This window comes from Tenrec ecaudatus, chromosome 17 (assembly GCF_050624435.1).
Source record: "Tenrec ecaudatus isolate mTenEca1 chromosome 17, mTenEca1.hap1, whole genome shotgun sequence".
Classification (NCBI taxonomy): domain Eukaryota; kingdom Metazoa; phylum Chordata; class Mammalia; order Afrosoricida; family Tenrecidae; genus Tenrec; species Tenrec ecaudatus.
This window is the reverse complement of record NC_134546.1, coordinates 48,790,368-48,810,526: the sequence shown is the minus strand read 5'-3', so window position 1 is coordinate 48,810,526 and position 20,159 is coordinate 48,790,368. Positions and strand designations below refer to the sequence as shown.

At 40.0% G+C, this 20,159-nt stretch overlaps 1 protein-coding gene across 1 annotated transcript in view; it reads right to left on the bottom strand.

Annotated features, from left to right (window-relative positions):
• GABRA5 (gamma-aminobutyric acid type A receptor subunit alpha5) overlaps positions 1–19,675 on the bottom strand; it is a 138,256-nt gene extending 118,581 nt beyond the window's left edge. Inside the window, exon 1 of the mRNA XM_075535613.1 lies at positions 19,590–19,675. Coding sequence (XP_075391728.1) covers positions 19,590–19,675 — 86 coding nt within the window. The remainder of the gene's footprint in view (positions 1–19,589) is intronic.
• Positions 19,676–20,159: the final 484 nt, after the last annotated feature.

Genomic DNA, 20,159 nt, shown 5'->3' with positions numbered 1-20,159 from the left:
TTTGCGTACCATGTGCTGACCTGTCTACCAAGCAAAGCAACAGCCAGGATTTCCAGCAGACATCAGAAATGAAAACAGAGGGCTGCAGGAAGAATTAACAGTGGGTAAAGACCTGACTAGGCTTCTATGGTAGTTACATGATCTCATGTCAACTGGAGGGTATTAAGAGGGAAGGGGTGGAGTTAAGCCTGCCAATCAGGTCACAGGCTGATGATGCCTCCCTGTGGGTGTGGCTTTTTCCTGAAGATTCTCAGAGCTTCCTCTCTGTCTTCATCTTGCTGGCATCAAGAAGTAACAGGTTATTATTGATGAGCACCGATTTTGCTGTAAGTATAACCGAACAGTTTGTATAGTGAAAAATACTGTATTGAGATTCATGGTGACAGAATTAATAAATGTGTAAAATTTGTGAGATATAGTTTGTGTCACACAACTGTGAGCACAGAGGTTATAAGTGCTGTAAATCTTTTAATCCTCATATAAAACTTTTATTAAGGTTTATTCATATGACATTTTTGATCAATGACAAGAAAACTGGTGCTGTGTGTGACCAGACATATCAAAGTCTGGTCGATAAAATAAAACCCCTCAGAAAAGTATTACTTGCCCTCCAGGAAATAAACACATAGAAGGCACTGGAAAGTGGATTGTGACAGTTATAACCAGGTTAAAATCTAACACCTTATCATTTGCTCTCCCGTTTGGCACATTTTGAAGTTGTTCTAGTTTTTAATATTTTTTGTTTTCGTTCCAACTGGGGTTTTTCTTTACTTTGTTATTTTTGTTAAAATTTCCAACTCATTGTTTTGTATTTTTGTATGTTTTTCAATACATGGCATCCAGAATGGGTGAATCTGTAGAGACGGTGACTAGATTAATGGTTCTTTGGGGTATGGCAAGGGGAGGTTGGGGAAAATGTGGAGCTAAAAACAAGAAGGACAAGAGAAAATAAAAGGTTCTAAAATGGATTTTATTTATGATTGAATAACACTGCTTGATATGACTGAACTATTGAATTGTATGATATTTGAATTATATCCCAATAAAACTTATATGTTTATAAGTAAGTTAGTAAATAAATATCACATTCAAAAAATAAACATGAGGAGAGACATGGAGATGATAGCCATGAAGCAGCCAGCTGTCAACCGAAACTAGGGGAGAAACAGAACAAATCCCTTCTCAGAGCCCTCCCAAGGAATCAACACAGTGGACACTCTGAGGTAGAATTCCAAGACTCCATCACTGCTTGGCAATATTTGTCTTATTAGCCAGCCAGTTTGCGATATTTGGGTAAAATGTAGGTCTCTATGAAGGCGAAGATGGCAAGACACCGTCTCACACACCTTGACTTACTATCAGGAGAGACCAGTCCCTGGAGAAAGACATCACGCTTGGTCAAGTGAAGGAACAAGAGGAAAGTCCTCGACAAGATTGAGGATTCAACAGCAAAGTCAAGCGCAGAACAGCTGTGAAAAGGGTGCAGACCCAGCAGTGTTTCCTTTTGCTGCACATGGAGTCGCTATGAGTTGGAACTGACTGAATAGTAACTAACAACAAAATAGCTACTGACAAGTGTGCAAGTACCAGCTGTGTCTCCACGCTCAAGAACGCTTCAGGAGACACTTAGCTGACCTGAGTACCAGTTGTGACTACTAAGAAGGTCAGCCCCACTGGCCTCTGGAGGAGGGCACGCCTCCTTATGCTGCCCGGGCATGTCTAGCAATGGGGTTCCCACCCCTACACCACAGGTCCGCTGAAAGGAAATTCACTTTCCTGCAACAGCTGAAATTCTAGTCTGGAGCCACCAACAGGGATGCTGAGCTAGAATCGACATGTCTTCTCCATGGCTTTTTTGGAAATCAGTCATTTGTTTTACTTACGTGAAAGTAGAATAATTCTTAACTGGTCCTGGAGCTTTCCACTTTTTGAAAGTAAGACTTACCTGCAGTTGCTTAACACCATACATTAGGAGAAAAACCATCTTAGTTGTTCAAGGAAATTTCTATAAGCCATACAAGAAAAATACCCCACTACATTATTGACCATTTGGGATTTCTTGATCATAGTGCATTTGTAGCTATTGTCTGTGTGAGCTTTGTTTTTCTAGGTGTATCCAAAAACAGAGATGCGGACATACTGATCAGTGAATGTCTCATATAGACAAGGTTCGACTTGTCTCTGAGTTCTATTTCACTTATAGCACTTCCAGTAATCTACAGTAGAAGACAATGCTTAAGAATTCAAAATCACAATATCTACTTCTTGGCCAAAAATACTGCGCTAGTTAAAGTTTATTGTGCCAAACTGGCAAATAAACACACGTGGGGTTGATTGAAGGGTGGAGGGATATATGGCTCAGTGAGCTTTGTCTTTCTAGTTCTCGGGTCTCTTGCTTTGTGATGGTCGGACCAGGGTGCTACTGCCTTAGCCAATTCCCTGCTTCAGCTTGCAAGCCTCACTTCCTGCAAGACATCCCCAAGGAAAAGCCACATAGATCTACCCTGCTGCAGCCCTGGCTACTGGAGCTTCCTTGTGGAGACCCCTGCCAGTGCTGAGATGCTTATACGTTCACTGACTCAGCTTTCCTCCTGCAGTCGGTGTCATAGTGTGTGTTTTGTGAGATGGAGAGAGGGGGAGGACTTTGTGGATTGGTGTCGGACATATGAGTTAATGTGGGTTGGGCAGCACTGGGTTGGGATGTTTTCTTGATGGGCACTTAACCTTTATATAAACTTCTCTCTTATATGAGTTTCTGTGGATTTGTTTCTCTAAAGTACTCAGACTAACACAAATATTTGGAGTATGAGCACATTACATTTTTTGGAAGATTTTACGGAAATTCTTTCCCAGTATAACAGCTTCTTGTCATTAGATGTGGGCTTTTCAAGATAGAGGTCCTAGCTTGAGATTTCCAGAGTTTTTTCCTCTTTTTAAACTGAAGATAGGAGTCAGACATAGGTTGGCACATTATTTGATCTACCACGCTCCTTTGAGGGGAAAACAAAGACTTGATGCCCCTGTGACATTAAAGCACACTTGCACTATGGCTCATGCACCAGGATGAAGTGCAGGCCTTCGCTTTTGCAGCACCCTGGCTCATTCCAGCACCAACCAGAGGCAGTATCTCGAAGTTTGGGAAACTCTGAGCTAGAACATTAGAAACATACTCTAAAGTATCTCTAAAATTACCTACATGAATTAGGGACTGTTTCTTCATATGTGAGAAGGTTCCCCTCAATAAATGGAAAACCCTCAAAAGTTATTCATCCACAGAGAGAATGGTCCTTCCCTTCTCTCTAAAAGCAAATGAAATGCTTTCATAGCCCTGTCCAGTGCGCACTGCCCGCACAGAGAATCTCATGGGTATTTGCTGGATATGCCAGGGGTCTATCAAGCCACGTGACTTTTAAGGAGCACACCCACTCTCCACTTATCAACATGGTGAGGTTCCAAAGACCAGGTTCCTATGTGAAAATCAGCATTATACAAAAATGGAGGATTTTCTGTTTTGTTCTCAAACCATCTGTTTACCTACTTTATTTGGAAAATATGAACATAGAAATAAGAACAGCTAAGATTTACTGATATGTTCATCACTGTAGCAAGTCTAATTGTGGGTTATTCCTCTGCAAAGATGGAAGCTTGGAAAAGGCAAAGCTAGATGAAGCTAGACTATGTGACCAGACTCTGCATGGCTTAACCACTTCCCCTTCTTCTTGGGCTGAAACAGAGCTGCTCACATTCAGGGATCTGCTCCCATTCCGGCAAGCCCTGTTTTCATGATCTTGGAGTCTGCTCTGCCCTCCAGGCCTGACAAGTATGTGAGGCTCTGAGTTTCAGGTGAGGCTGTTGGGAGCCTAGCTGTGTACCCTTACCAACAAGGCAATACTGTAGGCCCGTCCAACACACTAGATGTTATTCAACTGGAACACATCTCTCCCAACCACCCTCTCCAATGCTTCCTTTCTCCCTTCCCACCTTACGGTAATTATGAGCTGTAGGGTCTCAGACTGCAAAGATGGGAGGAACCAAGAACAAGCACCCTCAGGCTCTGTGCTGCCTGCATATCCACCAGGAGGCCATGGCCACAGAGAAAGCCAGTCCCCCTTGACATCTGGATAAAGCATTCACACCAACAGGAAAAACACAGGGCTTGGGCAGTGTAGCCCAGCTTTCTAGAGGCTGCCTGTAGATTCTATGTGAGGGAGAGGATGCTCAACAGCCATCAGTGCCAGGTCTGCCACATGGCCATCTGACTATTCAGCATAGTCAGACAGATTTTTAACAACTGTTGTAAATTCAAAATGGCGGATAACGAGATAGTCAATATATGAGAAGTAGGTGTACTTTATAGGTGAAGGACTCACTGCCTAGTGTAAAAGGTTAAAGCGGTGGGCTGATAACCATGTTAGAGTTTCAAGTTTACTCAGATATGACTCAGGAGAAGGAACTGGAAATCTATTTCCAGAAAAGCAGTTATTGGAAACACGTTGGTTACCATGAATTAGAATAATTTATTCTTTTCTAAAATGGAAGAACAATTCAGTTTGTTTCATTTTGGTTAGCTAAAACTACAGCAAAAGTAAAACAAACCTAAAATACTGGGTGATGTGTTCAGTGAGCAATCATGTATGATCTAGGTGTCTCCTTTGGAAACACAGGTGTCTTTGTCTCACTGAATAATCCGCTCATGAGATCTAGAAGGCAGGTTCCGACCACTCACGTTCCAACTATGCTTTTCTGTGCAAGCTACAGTAGAGCCATGAAGCACCACTTACAATTAGGAAGTTATGAACAGACTGCTGTTTTCAGGATAAGCTCATTGCTCTACTCTTTTGAAAAATAAATTTATATGAACTGAGATTAGATCCATTATAACTGACAGAAGCCCTACATATAACAGTGATATTTTAACCTGTGTTGACTTATCCGTATTTTACTAGGTTCTGTCACATGTATTTGTTTTCAGTTCCACTAACCTTATGGTCTTCATACATACAAGACATAATGAGCTGTGCAGTAACATTAAGGACATTATACAGGAAGAAAGCAAAAGATCATTAAAAAGACAAGAAAGAAAAGACCAATGATCAAAGTCGGAAGAGACTCTGAAACTTGCTCTTAATCTCTGACACGTGCTCAGACAAATAGAAGAAATGATGAAGTCGAAGAGCTGAACAGAAAATTCCAAAGGGCACGTTGAGAAGATAAAGTATTATAATGAAATGTACAACGACCTAGAGCTGGAAGAACTTACTCAGTATATCTTAAACCGAAAGAACTCAAGAAAAAATTCTAACCTCGAGTTGCAATATTGAAGCATTCTATGGGCAAAATATTAAATGATGCAGGGAGCATCAAAAGAATATGGAAAGAATACAGAGCTATTCTAGCCAAGAGAACTAGCTGGCACTCAGCCATTGCCAGGGCATGGCAGAACCAAAGGCACTCGGAAAAAAATTCACACTGCATTGATAACATTAGTCAAAAACAGATGTCCAGGAATTGATAGAATACCAATTGAAATGTTTCAACAAGCTGATAATTCGTTGGAAACAATTACTCATTTATACAAGGAAATGTGGAAGACAGTTCCTTGGCCAACTGACTAGAAGAGATCTATATTTGTACTCATTCCAAAGAAAGGTGATCCAATAGAATGTGCAAATTATACAACAATATCATTGATATCACATGCAAGTATAATCTTCCTGAAGATCATTCAACAACAGTTGCAGGATTACATGTCTACCATGTGTGAGATGAAGTCTCACCATCCTTGCCTCTAAGGATTCTTAAGACTATACTTTTTCCAAGACAGATTTATTTGTTCTTTTGGCAGTCCTTGGTTCTTTCAACACTCTTCACAGCATAATAATACAACAGCACAGAATCTTCTTCAGTCTTCTTTGTTCCATGCCAATTCTCATATTCATAGGAGGCAGTGGAAAATATCATAGCTTGGATCAGGTAGAAGGACTCCTACTTTTTGATCTCAAATGTACTACAAAGCTCCATAATCAAAACAGCATGGAATTGCAAAAGGACAGGCATCGACAAGAGTCCAGAAATAATACCAAACATCTATAAACAACTGATTTTGTATAAGGGTGACAAGTTCATTTAATGGAGGAAAGAATATTTCTTTACCAAAATGGTGTTAAAAAAACCTGTATTTCGTGATGCTGGGAGAGTGGAGGGTGAATGGGTTACTGATTACAAGGATCCACATGTGACCTCCTCCCTGGGAGATGGACGGCAGAGAAGGGGGGGAAGGGAGACTCCGGATAGGGCAAGATATGACAAAATAAAAATCTATAAATTATCAAGGGCTCATGAGGGAGTGGGGAGTGGGGAGGGAGGGGGGAAAAGAGGACCTGATGCAAAGGGCTTAAGTGGAAAGCAAATGCTTTGAGAGTGATTAGGGCAAAGAATGTACAGATGTGCTTTATACAATTGATGTATGTATATGTATGGATTGTGATAAGAGTTGTATGAGCCCCTAATAAAATGTTAAAAAAAAAATGTATGACAAATGCTGATTAAATTAAAAAAAACTGTATTTCTATGAGTAAAATCAAGCAGTTGAATAAATACACCATGTAAAAAAATTAACTCAAAACCAAATCAATGGAATAAATATAAGCAGAAATATCTTTTTTTATACCTCATTTTATTGGGGCTCATACAACTATATCTTAAAGCGCTTAGGAGAAAACAAGAGTCAGTGTCCACTGTATTCAACAATAAATTCTTACATGTCATCAAAGACAGGGACAACAAAAAAGACACATTAGGCTTCATTCTAATTTATTTAGTTTTGTGACAAAGGAGATTATCACAAAATGAAAACTTACAGAATAAAATAAAATATTTAAATGTCATATATCTTGTAGTAGTTAAGAATATGCCAACTATATCCTCCTGGCTAGGGGTGGAGTCAAACCTGCCAATCAAGTCACAGACTGATGACCCCTCCTTGATGTCATAAGCCTTTTGTGAAAGAACAAGATGAACAAAGATGATCTCTGTCTCTGTCCTCTACCTTCCTGTCTGCTGGAATTCTGCCTGACTCGAGGAGTGGCCCCATGTGGCCCACCTGCTCCTGCCATGTTCCCACTGACTGGATTCACAGTACTCTACACCCTTCAACTTGTGATCTTCCTGCTGCCCAGTTCACCTTTGTGTGTCACCAGCATTAGTCTTGCTTGGATCCACAGTCAATGCTCATGGAAGCAACAGTCAAGAGATCAAATAAGCATTAGGTCAATCTGCTGCACAAGACCTCGTTACAGTATGAAAGAGCAAGGATGTTACTTTGAGGACTAAGGTGTGTCTGGCCCAAGCATGGTATTCTCCATAGCATCACATGCATATGAAAGTTGGGCAGTGAATAAAGAATGAATGCATTTGAATTGTGATGCTGGAAAAGAATATTGAAAGTACCATGGACTGCTCAGAGAACAAACCACTCTGTAGTAGTTTGAAGAGGAAGGCCAGAGAGTCCCTTACAGGCCAGGATGGTAAAACTTCATCTTACACACTTTTTGGACATGTTTTCTGGAGAGACCAGTCCCCAAAGAAGGACATCATGTTTGGTACAGTGGAGGAGCAGGGAAAAAGAGGAAAGCCCTCAATGAAATAGACGGACACAGGGGCTGCAGCCATGGGCTCAAGCATAGGAACAATTGTGAGGATGGCACAGGACCATGCAGGGTTTCATTCTCTTGTGTGTAGGGTTGCTATGGGTGAGAGCTGACACAACGACACCTGTGTTAACCTGGATGACTACAGAAACAAATCTAGAGACACTCATATGTGTATAAGAAAGAGAGCTACATAACAAAGTGCAAATGTATACTGAGAAAAAGTATCATCCCATTCCAGATCAAGGCCAGAAGTCTCATATTAGGCCATATGTCAGATACTAGTCTATAAATTCCTCTTCATACTCAGGCAGCACATGCAATGATGCCAAATGCAGGAAGAACGCAGGCCGGTGGATGAAAGTCTTTTGGATCCAATGCTGGTGTATGCATTTCCAGGGCTCTGGATGTCATCAGCATGGCTCCATGTTGTTTGTCAACAGGAAGGTGAAGCAGAGAGAGACTGTGTCCCACCTCCAGGAAGACAGGAAGTTCCAGAATCCTCAGGCTGTGACCTGATTGACAGGCTAGCCTCCACCCCTTCACTCTATTTATCAAGTTGTCATGAGATTATGTAACTACCACAGCACCTAACAACATCGGTGTGTGACATGAGTCTGAACAAGGACTTATGGGCTAGCATCAGACTTACGGACTTGAATTGGACTTAGCTGGGATGCCTTTGTCATATATAATTACTTCTTGATATAAAGCTCTTTCTTTTACCTACATGAGTACCACTGGATTTATTTTTCTAGACAACACAGCCTAACACATATCTGTAAATAGTTTAACATCCATAATGTATAAATAACCCCCACAATTCAACTACAACAAGAAAATCCATGAAAATTGGGCAAAGAACTTGAGTAGCCATTTCTCCATTTCTGTGTTATCCATTGTGGTAAATCAAATAAAAACCACAATAAGATACTATTCCACATTTATTAGAATGGCTATGGGCCCCAAGTTGACAATCAGTTTGCTCTTAACTGTGAAGCTAAAAAGTCTGATGGTCCTAATCCATTCGGTACCACCACTGATGATAAGCCTGCTAATGTGCTTGCATTGTGATTATATCCAAGGAAAAATCGATGGAGCAGTTATACTTTCTCAAGATGTGCTCAACAGCAACCAATAATAAGAATGGCAGTCATTAAAAACTTATTTAGAAAGTTCCAGGAAGATCATGCCAAGAAAGAGTCCCCTGCTCAGAAACCCCTTTGCATGGGCCAGATATCAACAGGTGAGGAGGTGAATTCTGGGGATTTAAGACATGAAACCTTGACTCTCAGCACTCAAGGCTTATTTTAGACCTCCCTCTTGGATATTAGCCCAAGGAGAACAGTGCAGAGCTGAGCTGGCTGCGTCTCCCCTTAGCAGTGTCAGTGGGGCAGGGAGGCCAGCCTCCTCCTCCCTTCTCCCGAAGTTCTGTGACTCACCAGTGCAGGGAATATCCCAACCCAGGCCATCTCCCAAGTGGAGCCCATGGCTCCAGGCCCTAGAGGACTCTGTGAGTCCTGGATGAGGGAGTTCACCACAGCCCATGGAACAGAGCCTTCACAGTTACACCCTCTTACTGGATCTCCTCCCTTCTTGCAGGGCCCCAGATCTAATGGCTTCCAGATAAAACACCCAGCTAACTTGAAAGGGATCCAGCCCCAGGAAGACAGGAAGACAACTTGAACCTGCTGGTGGCTTCAGCAGTACGTTAGACTTGTTCCTGGTTTCTTTTGAAGAAGAGAGTCACAAAACTCTTTTTCCACCAGAAGAACCAGAACCCAGCATTCCTGTGTTTCTCAGTGGCATCCCCTCCCCTATCTAGGTATCTGCAGAAAACAGGACTTGGGTCCTTAGCAGGACCACCACCTGATTGGAAGTCTCCCCTCCCCCCCTACCTTGGGCCCCCACTCCAATAGCCTATTTCCACTCTGGGACCACAAACAAAGAGCAAATAGTACTGAGTTGTGTAGAAACTTAGGATAAAAGGGCCTTTTGTTATAAACACAATAACAGAAGGTCTGCACTCTCCCAATATAATACACAGGGTCGATAAGTGACTCTGGTAGAATTCTTAATATAACCTTGATCTACCCCAATCACCATTACCTCAAGACCCCACTTCCTCCACCTCAGTAACACACACTCTTCTGTAATACACCAAGTAACAACTCATCTCTTATAACCCTCTTCTCCAACTCATTAAAAATTACCATACTTAACAGGAAGTCTTCCTATAATTAACACCACCAGTTAAAATCTACTCCTAAGCAATATCCTATTCTTCCTACCCACCCAACTAACACTCTTCATCTCTACACAATATGATTTTCAGCTATCTGATCCTCCACTAACCTAAAGATTCACACACGTATACACACACGCGCACACACACACACGCACCCTTACACAATTCGGAAACCTACACCTCATCTTCAGCTCAACCACTACATGGCACAAGCAACAGCCATCAGCAGCTACCACAAAAAAAAAATCAAGACAAACAAAAGTCAACATCTAAAGATTGAAAAAACACAACAGAATAAACAGAAGAAACCCTTGAACAGCTAGATAGAGAACACAAGAAAATGATGCTTAGGGTCTTACCAGAGATTAAGAGATCAATCCTGAAAACAGATGAGAAAATGGACCTACTAGAAACTACACACGAGGAATGACATAGCTGCAGAAATACAAAAGTACAAGATCCAACCAACAGAATGGAAGAAATGGAATCAGCGAACTGGAAGACAACCAAGCAGAATTCAGCAAACAAGAAAAACAAACAAACGAAAAAGCAAAAGAATCAGAAGAAAACCTGAGGACAATGTCAAGACATCAAAAGCATAACTCTCCATGAGCAAGTAGAATTCATACGAGGAACCCAAGAACGGTTCAACATTAAAAAACGATCAATGTAAAAAATGAAGAATAAGAACCACATGATAATATCAGTAGATGCAAAAAAGGCATTTGACAATTTCCGAAATCTATTTCTGATAAAGCACTCCGCAAAGGTGTAAACTAAGTGCACACGGAAGAAGCACATCAGCCTGTGTGATCCAAGGATTGTAAATAATAAAATACAAATCTGAAGGTGGAAATGGTATCAGAGCTTAAATTGTGAACACCTGGTTTTCAGAAAGGCGATCAACAACAGTGGAAGCTCAAAATCCATTTTCTGGGCCCACAGATAGTTTAAGCCTCAGGGGAATTCCTCTGATCATAGTCAAGGGATGTGAGTAATCCTGTTATCAAATAGAGAGCAGTGGAAAGTCAATTGTGGCATATATAGTTAAGTTGAAATGTAATATGTTTTCATTTAATGTCTGTTTAAATACATTTGAAAGTTGTTTCAGTTAAGCTGCTGGTGCCCGGCTATCAAAAGATATAGCTTCTAGGGTCTTAAAGGTCTGAAGATAAACAAGCAGCCATGTAGTTGGGAAACAACCAAGTGCACATGGAGGAAGCACACCAGCCTGACCCGACACGATTGCTGAAGACAAAGCGGATGCAAAATCAAATGCGGTGAAGAAGGCCCATAGTGCCTGGCTATCAAAAGGTATAGAGTTTGGGGTCTTAAAAGCTTGAAGATGAACAGGCCGCCATCTAGCTGAGAAACAACAAAGCTCACATGGGAAAAGTGCACCAGCTGGCGTGATGACAGGGTGTCGAAGGGATCGGGTATCAGGCATCAAAGAACAAAAATAATCATGTCATTGTGACTGGCAGGGGATTGCAGAATGAGGACCCAAAGCCCACCTGTAGGCAACTGGACATCCTCTTACAGAGGGGTCTTGGGGAGGAGAAGGGCCAGTCAGGGTGCAGTGTAGCAATGATGAAACATATAACTTTCCTCTAGTTCTTAAATGCTTTCTCCCGCCACCACCCCAACCATCATGATCTCAATTCTACCTTACAAATCTGGCTGGACTGGAGGATGCACACTGGTACAGATAGGAACTGGAAGTGCAAGGAATCCAGGGCAGATGAACCCCTCAGGACAAGTGGTGAAAATGGCAACACCGAGAGGGTGGAGGGAAGGTGAAGGAGAAAGGGGTAAAGGATTACAAGCATCTACATATAACCTCCTCCCAGGGGGCCAGGCAGTAGAGAAGTGGGTAAAGGGGACATTGGATGGTATAAGATATGAAAAAATAATAATTTATAAATTATCAAGGATTCATGGGAGAAGGAGGAGCCGGGAGGGAGGGGTAAAAGTGAGGAGCAGATATCAGGGGCTCAAGTGGAAAGCAAATGTTTTGAGAATGATGAGGGAAACAAATGTACAGGAGTGGTTGGCACAATGGATGCATGTGTGGATTGTGATAAGAGTTGTACGAACCCCCAATAAATGATTTAATTTTTTTTAAAAGTTGTTTCAGTTTTTAAAAAGTGAATAGGAAATTCATATGGATTAAGCCTTTGCTGACCATAGACCAGGGATGTGAATGGTTTTGCTTTTATGCAGAATACTTTGGAAAATGCACATGCAGGTAGTTTAAAATATGACACCTTATCATTTTAGCTCCCTTTTGACTAATTTTAATTTTTAATATTTTTGACTTTCTTCTTGATTTAGATTTTTCTCTGTTTTACTTTGTTATTGTTGTTAATTTGGGGGTGGTGGTATGTCTTTCTGTATATGAAATCCAGGATAAATAAATCTAGAGAGAAAGTAACTAGCTTAATGGTTTCTTACGGGTATGACAAGGAGGTCGGGGGAGGTTGGGGGAAATGGAGAACTGGTAACAGTGAGTACAAGTACAGCACGGTAACAGTGCCCAACAACATGTTTAATGGGGGAAATAAATGAAACCGTGTTCCCTGAAAATGAAACCAGACAAGATGTCCCACATCACCACTCTTATTCAACATCATGCTGCAAATCTTAGACAGAACTATAAATTACGTTGCTTAACAAAAAGAAATCATGGAAATACAATTGGGCAAAGTGGAATGGAGACCCACTATCTGCAGATGATGTGATTTTATATGTAGAAAATTCGAAAGATTCTACTAAAAGATTTTTAGAAATAATTGAAGAATTTGTAAAGTAGCAATATACAAGATCGACAAGCAGAAATCAATCTGATTCCTGTATATAATGCAGACTGCACTGAAAATGACACGAAGGAAATAATACCATGTTCAGTGCTCTCTTCATTCCAAACAGTGATGAAACTATGAAACACTTCACAACACTGCTAGTCCTGGAAACCATCACGCTGAGTGAATTTAGTCAGTCACAAAAGAGAAAGCATTGTATGAAACCACTACTGTAAGGATAAACAGGAAGACAATGCTAGGCATCTGTTCTTAAGTCAGGCAATCTTCTAATTCCGATTGCTAAATGCACATGACCCATATTACCCCCTTAATTTAGACATCTTAATATCCATGTCCACAGAGGGACACTCTCCTGGGCTGGGGTAGTTTCTCATGTGGGGGGGGGGGGACGGGCTTGAGAGGGGGAATATAGAATATCAATTATTTCCTGCCATATAATATTGTTCTATGGACACTATAAATCAAAAGACATTCCTACAAGGATGCTCCATTAACCTTAATGGAAATTCAAGGCCAGAGGAAAGGAGAATGGGCACAGGTCTGTCTGTTTGTGGACAAATCAAGGGAGAAAAATAATTGAGGAAAACTCCTCACATTACTTATATAGACCCCCTAGGGGAGAATAGGCCTAGCATTATGTTTTTATTTGGGTACTTTTGACCTATTTTCTATCCAGCCTCTGGTGAACCAGGCTGAGTGCTACAGAAAACCAGGACTTTAGATTCTGTCTTTTCAAGGCACACAACATTATTCATAGGTCACACTAGAAGGCTCCAATTTGGAAACTCCACTAAATGAATTAGACTTTACCTTACACTCACCTATTGTGGATTTAAGGAACTGAAACACGCCCTTGGAATTAAGGCTGAAACGCCCTATTGTGAGAAGAAGCAGATGACTGCTATTCCAAAGTCAAAGATTTGGAATTCATGGGACTTTGTTCCGGAGCTCTTGCTTCAAGGCTGCCCAAGGAACGATGCCTCATGACTACCAGACATTTGCTATTTCCATGCTCTCCCTTTGTTCGATGGTATGTCCCTGTCTAGCAGGCACGGTTCTGCCTTTGTGAACGAGCATTATTGAAATTTTTGTCCTATCTCCTCCACTGATTGCTTGCATAAATAGTGTCAAGTCATTTGTGTTTTTTGATCCATACAGGTCAACACTCCATGTATTTTAGTCTAAACAGATGTCCTATGTAGGTATACTCTCTTTTTCTAAGCAGTTTTTAAAATTCCATACACTGGCTAAATTAATGAAACTACCAATAAAATTGCCATATGCCGCATAGGGATGATTTATAATGCTCCCCAATAGAAGAACAATGATGTCTCCAAAGTGAACCAGAGACATATATAAACTGTAGGTACATGAATAGACTGTGAACTCACATTTAATCATAGCCCTAATCTAAGAGTAATCACTTATTATATGGCCCTACGCAACATCTCTGATCGTGACGAGAACACTGGGACTATAGGAAGGTGTGATGAAGGGTCAGATGGTGCCCACCTATCAACCTGACCCAAGGCTACAACAATGGCTCAAACATGATGACCGTGAGCACGGTGCCGTACCGAGCCATGTTTCATTTTGTCTACATAGACTAGCTATGCATTGGAACCCTCTCAGCAGCATCCAACAACAACAACCCTTGATTTTTGTCCCTGGTTTAAAAATTATGTTTTCCAATGTCTAATTAAGAGCTCCGATGTCAGGAAATTATTCTTTTCTTTTTCAACCAATAAAAGTTCAGGATATATTTAATAAAATTAAGTCATATTTGCTTTATTATTTAAAGTCTCTAAATTTATCTTAACATTGCAACAGTTCTATCTAATCTGATCAACTCCACATTATATTTAGTATTGCATATTGGTCATTGTCAGGAGTGCTGGTAGATTAGAAATTATGCATTGAGCTGCTCACTGCAAGGTCAGCCTTTCCAAACCAGCCTGTTCCACAGGAGGAAGATGGGGCTTTCTAGTCCCATAAACAGTTACAGTCTCTGAAATTCAGCAAGGTAGTTCTAGCCTGTCCTAAAGGGTCACTATAAGTCTGCACTGACTTGATGGCCGTGAGTTTGGTTGGGTTTTATTTGATCAATAAAACTCTTTACTGTCAATTATGACTTATAAGAAACCTATATAACAGTAGAACTATCCCTAGAGGGTAGACTATAGGGTTTCCTGGATTACAAATCTTGATAGACACAATCTGTCACATCTTTCTCCTATGGAGAGACTGATGGGCTTGAACTACTGGCCTTTGGTTAACAGCCTTTTGCTAGACACTTAAGCCACTGTGCCACTATGGCTCCTGTATAGGGACATTGATTCAAACACTGCTTCTATACTTATTTTTGCATATAATTTACTTTTGTAAAAAAATATTTTTATTTTTGTTGTTGAGAATATACAGTAGAACATGCACAAATCCAACATTTTCAACATGAACAATACATATGTGACATTGATACCGTCTTCAAATTATATGACCATTCTCCACACTTGATCTTAACCAAAAGGTCGAGAAGCGATATATATGGCCATTCTCATCCTCCTTTTCAAATGATTCCCCTCCAATTAGTGTAAACTCATTGCCCCTTAGATTTTCTATCTAATCTTTCACATTTTAGTTATCCATTTTATCCCCTATAGATATAGCTCTTAACAGTCATTCTTTACAAGTTAAACCTGGTTTTAAGAAGACTTTGGGGATAATTTTGGTTAAATATTTAATGTTTAAATATTATCTCAGGAGAGCAGTTTCGGGGTTTATCATGCCTCCATGGCACCATTTGCTTTTGATTACTGGTCTCATTAAAATAACTTTAATGCCCCTTATGATATCATGCCTTCAAATGTAACAGCATAAAACTGACTTTTAAACAAGGTCTCTGTTCTGTTATATATTTGAAACCTCTGTTATATAATTTGAAAATAGTAGAAGAATAACAAAACTATTATTAATTACTGCTGGTGATTCAGATCAAATTTATAATGTTAATAGAAGAAGAAATAATATATGGTTATATGTAGAACTTACATATTTCCAAAGCAACTTCATATTGATCAGTTAATATGATGACTGTTTCTTTACTTTCATGCTTATTTTTCTTCTTTTCAAAAACACTAAACATCAATTTCCCCAAATACAAAACCTTGCACAAAAACGCTGTTTCCTTCAGTGCCCACCTGTTTCTCTGTAGGACTACTTTTACTTCTCTGGTCAGTTTTTCAGCTTCTTTTACATTTCCCCAGACCTCACATTTCTATTGCTCTGGAGTCTTGTTCATAGTGTGGGTCTTTGCCTTCCCTTTCACCTTTCCATTAAATTCAATCATAAAAAACTCTCCAATAAAGAAGAAAAAGCTTGCCCAAACCCTTTTCCCTGAAATTTTAAAGAAAAGAAAATTTTATGTAGCCCCCAAACAAAATACCTTTCAAAGAATGTTTCCTTTCTCCTTAGATCGGTTTGCTGTAAAAATTCTTTGAAAACATGTGTAATCAAGTAAAAGGGCACAAGAGCCAACTTGGGCAAATCTAGTGTGCAGGGTGGAACTATCAGAGAGGACCAAATCTGAATCCCAAGAAAGCTGTATATCTGCCTCGCTAATGTCAACTGCAAGATGGTACTAATGCCTGAAGACATTTATGTAAAAATAATACAAATCGGGGTGTTTAAAAGTATGATAGTTATCATGTCATCAAGATTCAAAATCAAATCGTTTTTATGAAACTTTCTTTGGGATTTGACACACATATTCTTAGATATAGGTATAGTTGTGTGAAACTGAAAAGAGCTGTAAATGCATTGTAAAAGAAAAATTACAAATAAGCTTAGTCTCCCAGCATCACAATGTCATTGACGCCAGCTGAAATCTGCACGCTTCCTGTTTGTGAAGGATATGTGGAACTCAGTTCAACTTTACTAGGGACTGCTTTATCAAAACCGGACATGTAAGGTCAAGGGTCAAAAACATTGTCAGAATATGCTATAAAATCCCACTTTCAAAAATATCTCAAATACCAAAAATTTTTGCAACCTCAAATATGTTCACTGAATTAAAGTTTCTAAAAACAAAATTAGAAACACTGTAAATAACCCGAACTAGGGAAGTAAGTATCTGGGAGTCTGTGGGTCATTAGGAACAGGGAGCCCTGGATACTAAACATAAAGCTCCCAGCTCAGTGTCAACCACAGCACCTCAGAAGACAGGCTTGATGACCTGCTTCCAAATGGTTCCAGTCTTCCAAACCCAGTGGAGGAAGTCCAGTCTGCAAACACAGGGTCACTGTGAGTGTAACAGATTCAACACCAGCTAGCAGTTGTTAACTACAATGCAGATGTATGGTGCACATATATCTATTTTAAAGAGTTTGTAATAGTGTTAAGTATAAAAAAAAGAACAAAATTCAATGCACGGTATGATTTCAACTAGATAAAAGAACCATGGGAACCAAGAGTAGAAACAGAAAAATGTTTAAGGATGAGTCTCTGAGCGGTAGAATTAAAGATACTTCTCTTCTTTTATGCTTTCTGCACCTCATGTACTTTATATAATATGTATTGTTTTAGAATGGCCTCTGGACCTTATACTTGAAAGATTGTAAAGCTTCTCCAACAGTCAATTTTCTATTAAATTATCGAGAGGAATTATACTATGTTGCTTGATATTAGCTTCTAGAAACTAACAATTTTTTTCTCCTTTTTGAAGAATACCTGAGGAATTATAAAATGAAATAATAACTAAAGTATGAATTTTTAATTGCTGGTATGCTATGCCCATAACTTCATATTTTATGATCACATCTACCAGGAAGTAGGAATTTCAAGCCTATAGCCTGTAATTTCCTAATATATACATATATATATTTTACCAAAATGTTATAAAGAATGTGTTATATATTTGGACCAAAATATTATAAAGAATGTGTTCCCAATCCTAGAATCTGCCTCACCTTCAAAAGACTGCTCTACACTAAAAGTAGGTTAAGCACTGGGAGGTTTATCAAAAGGTTTGCAATTCAAACCTACCAGCCACGCAGACGGAAAAAGATCAGCTTGACTGCCTCCATAGAGATTCATGGCCTTCGGAGCCCCATGGAGCAGTTCTACTCCGTCCTAAAGGGTTGCTATGAGTCAGAACTAACACCATGGCAGTGGGTTGGGTTTAGGTTTTATGTCAGACATCAGTATGTAAGACAACGATCTGATATAGTAACTTAGAAAGCTGAGCATTCTATTTGAATTCAACACATCTTGATACATATATCTTTCATTAAAAAGAACATTGTGAACATAACAGTTTATAAACCATAGGGAGGGGACTTGGAAAGAAAATCTTTCATTTAATAGGTAAGAAAAACAAAGCAGGCGTCTGGCAGTGCCCACCCAGGCCAAGAAGCAAGGCAAGAATAAGACTGTACTGTCTTTCCTCAGAGAGTTCTCTGGATGACTGACTAACTCAAACTACCACTCAGTTAATTCTGACTCAGACTCACATCAACCATAAAAGACAGAGCAGACCTGACCTGGTGGGTTTCCAACACTATAAATCTTCACGGGAGCAGCAAGCCTATTTTTCTCCTGTGGCATCGCTGGTTGTTTCAAACTACAAACCTTATAGAAGAAGCCCAATGATTAATTGACTCTGCCACCAGGCCTCTTTCTGGGTCATATGGCTCGGTGTTGTCATTAACATGTACAGAGAACACATTATGACAGGGAGAGGTGACAGTAGGTACTCCTGCGCCTGGTTTTGCAGAACAGAGTTCTGGCCGAGGTCTCGAACTGGCTGTGAGGGCAGCTCTGACTACAATCCCATTGCTAGTCATGGGGTATAGGAGAGTTCCAAACCTCTCTCTTTGTTTCCTAGTCTGTACAAGAGGAGGCCCCTCGGTGGCTGAGTCATTACATTCTTCAGAACCACTTACGACTGACACCGAGCAGAGTCTATTCTAACACAAGTAATACCTGACCAGCTTGAGTACATTCTCCTGAAATTCAATTTTGTAATAGTACTCCAACGTCAGGTTATAAGCCTTTTGTTGATTAACTGAACCATTTCTAGGGAAGGTGGGAGGATGAAAGAGGAGCATCATATCTGATAAAACAAATCTGGAATGTTATTTATCATTAGTTTGGTGAAAAACATTAGAATTGGAATACTAGTACTAAAAGCAAAATAATAGAGGTTTACAACAATGATAATGCTAGAATCCCAGAGGTGCCTTGGAAATCTTTAGGCACATGTGGTTTCGGGTTTCTAAATCTGCATTGAAATGGCCACACAATCACAATTTCCAGGCTTCTAGTCATTCTCAAACTAGTACAACTACTTTTCAATGCCATGTAAATTGCTTAAGCAGCAGTTCTCAACCTGTGGCTCGCAACCCCTTTGGGGGTCTAAGGACCCTTTCACAGAGGTCACCTGATTCATAACATTAGCCAAATGACAGTTATGATGTAGCAATGAAAATAATTTTATGGTTGGGGGGTCACCACAACATGAGGAACTGAATTAAAGGGTCGAGGCATCAGGATGGTTGAGAACCACTGCTTTAAAGGGAAATCTCATTCATAATGGAACCAGTGAGGACATCACAGTGTTGCATACATCTTGTCTAACAAGCAATAAAAGTCTTATATAAATGTGAACTCCCACATCGTGCGGAAGCAATGTCTAGCTCCTATTTCTGAGACCATAATCTGCCTCTAGTCTCCGAATTACTCCAAGTGCCCTACACTAGACACAGTCTTGCTCAAGAAGGAAGTGCCAAGCAGTGTCAGGACTCAGTGAGAATGATGTACCACTCTACAAAGGTTCTTAAGAGCCACAAGACAAAAGTATAGATAACAACTCACCCAAAATGACTGGCAAAGTTCAAGGAAACGTAACAGAGCAGGAGGTTTTTGATCATGATAAAGCTAGAGAGCATTCCATTGTCCATTCCCAATGAGAATAACAATTGAAACAGATGAATTTGGAAGAATAACTGTTCCTTCCCCAACTGGATCTTGAAGCTGAAAGGAATACAAAGTGGAATTGCGTATGAGCATGAGTGATTTCGTGTCGACGGTTCCTAGAATCTGATCATATCGTGAATACTTCACAATTTACAAAGAAAGGAGAAATCTGGCTGTCATTTCCTTGCTGCAATTCCAACCTAGGAAGTATGGATGTTTATTGGGAACAAAGTTGGGGCAAGAAAAGTGTTACAAGGCTTAGTTTCCGTATTTAAATATAGTACAGTCATTTTCTGCTTTATTTTTTCTCTTTTTTCAAACACTGTTTTACTTTTAAGCATTTTTGTCTTGCGCAAATGACCCATTATCCCCAGTGTTAGAAAAGAGCAGAGTTATCTGAGCAACTGCCATTTGTATGTCTGTCAAATCCACAAGTGGAATAATTTTACCTTTCTGAAATAGTCACCA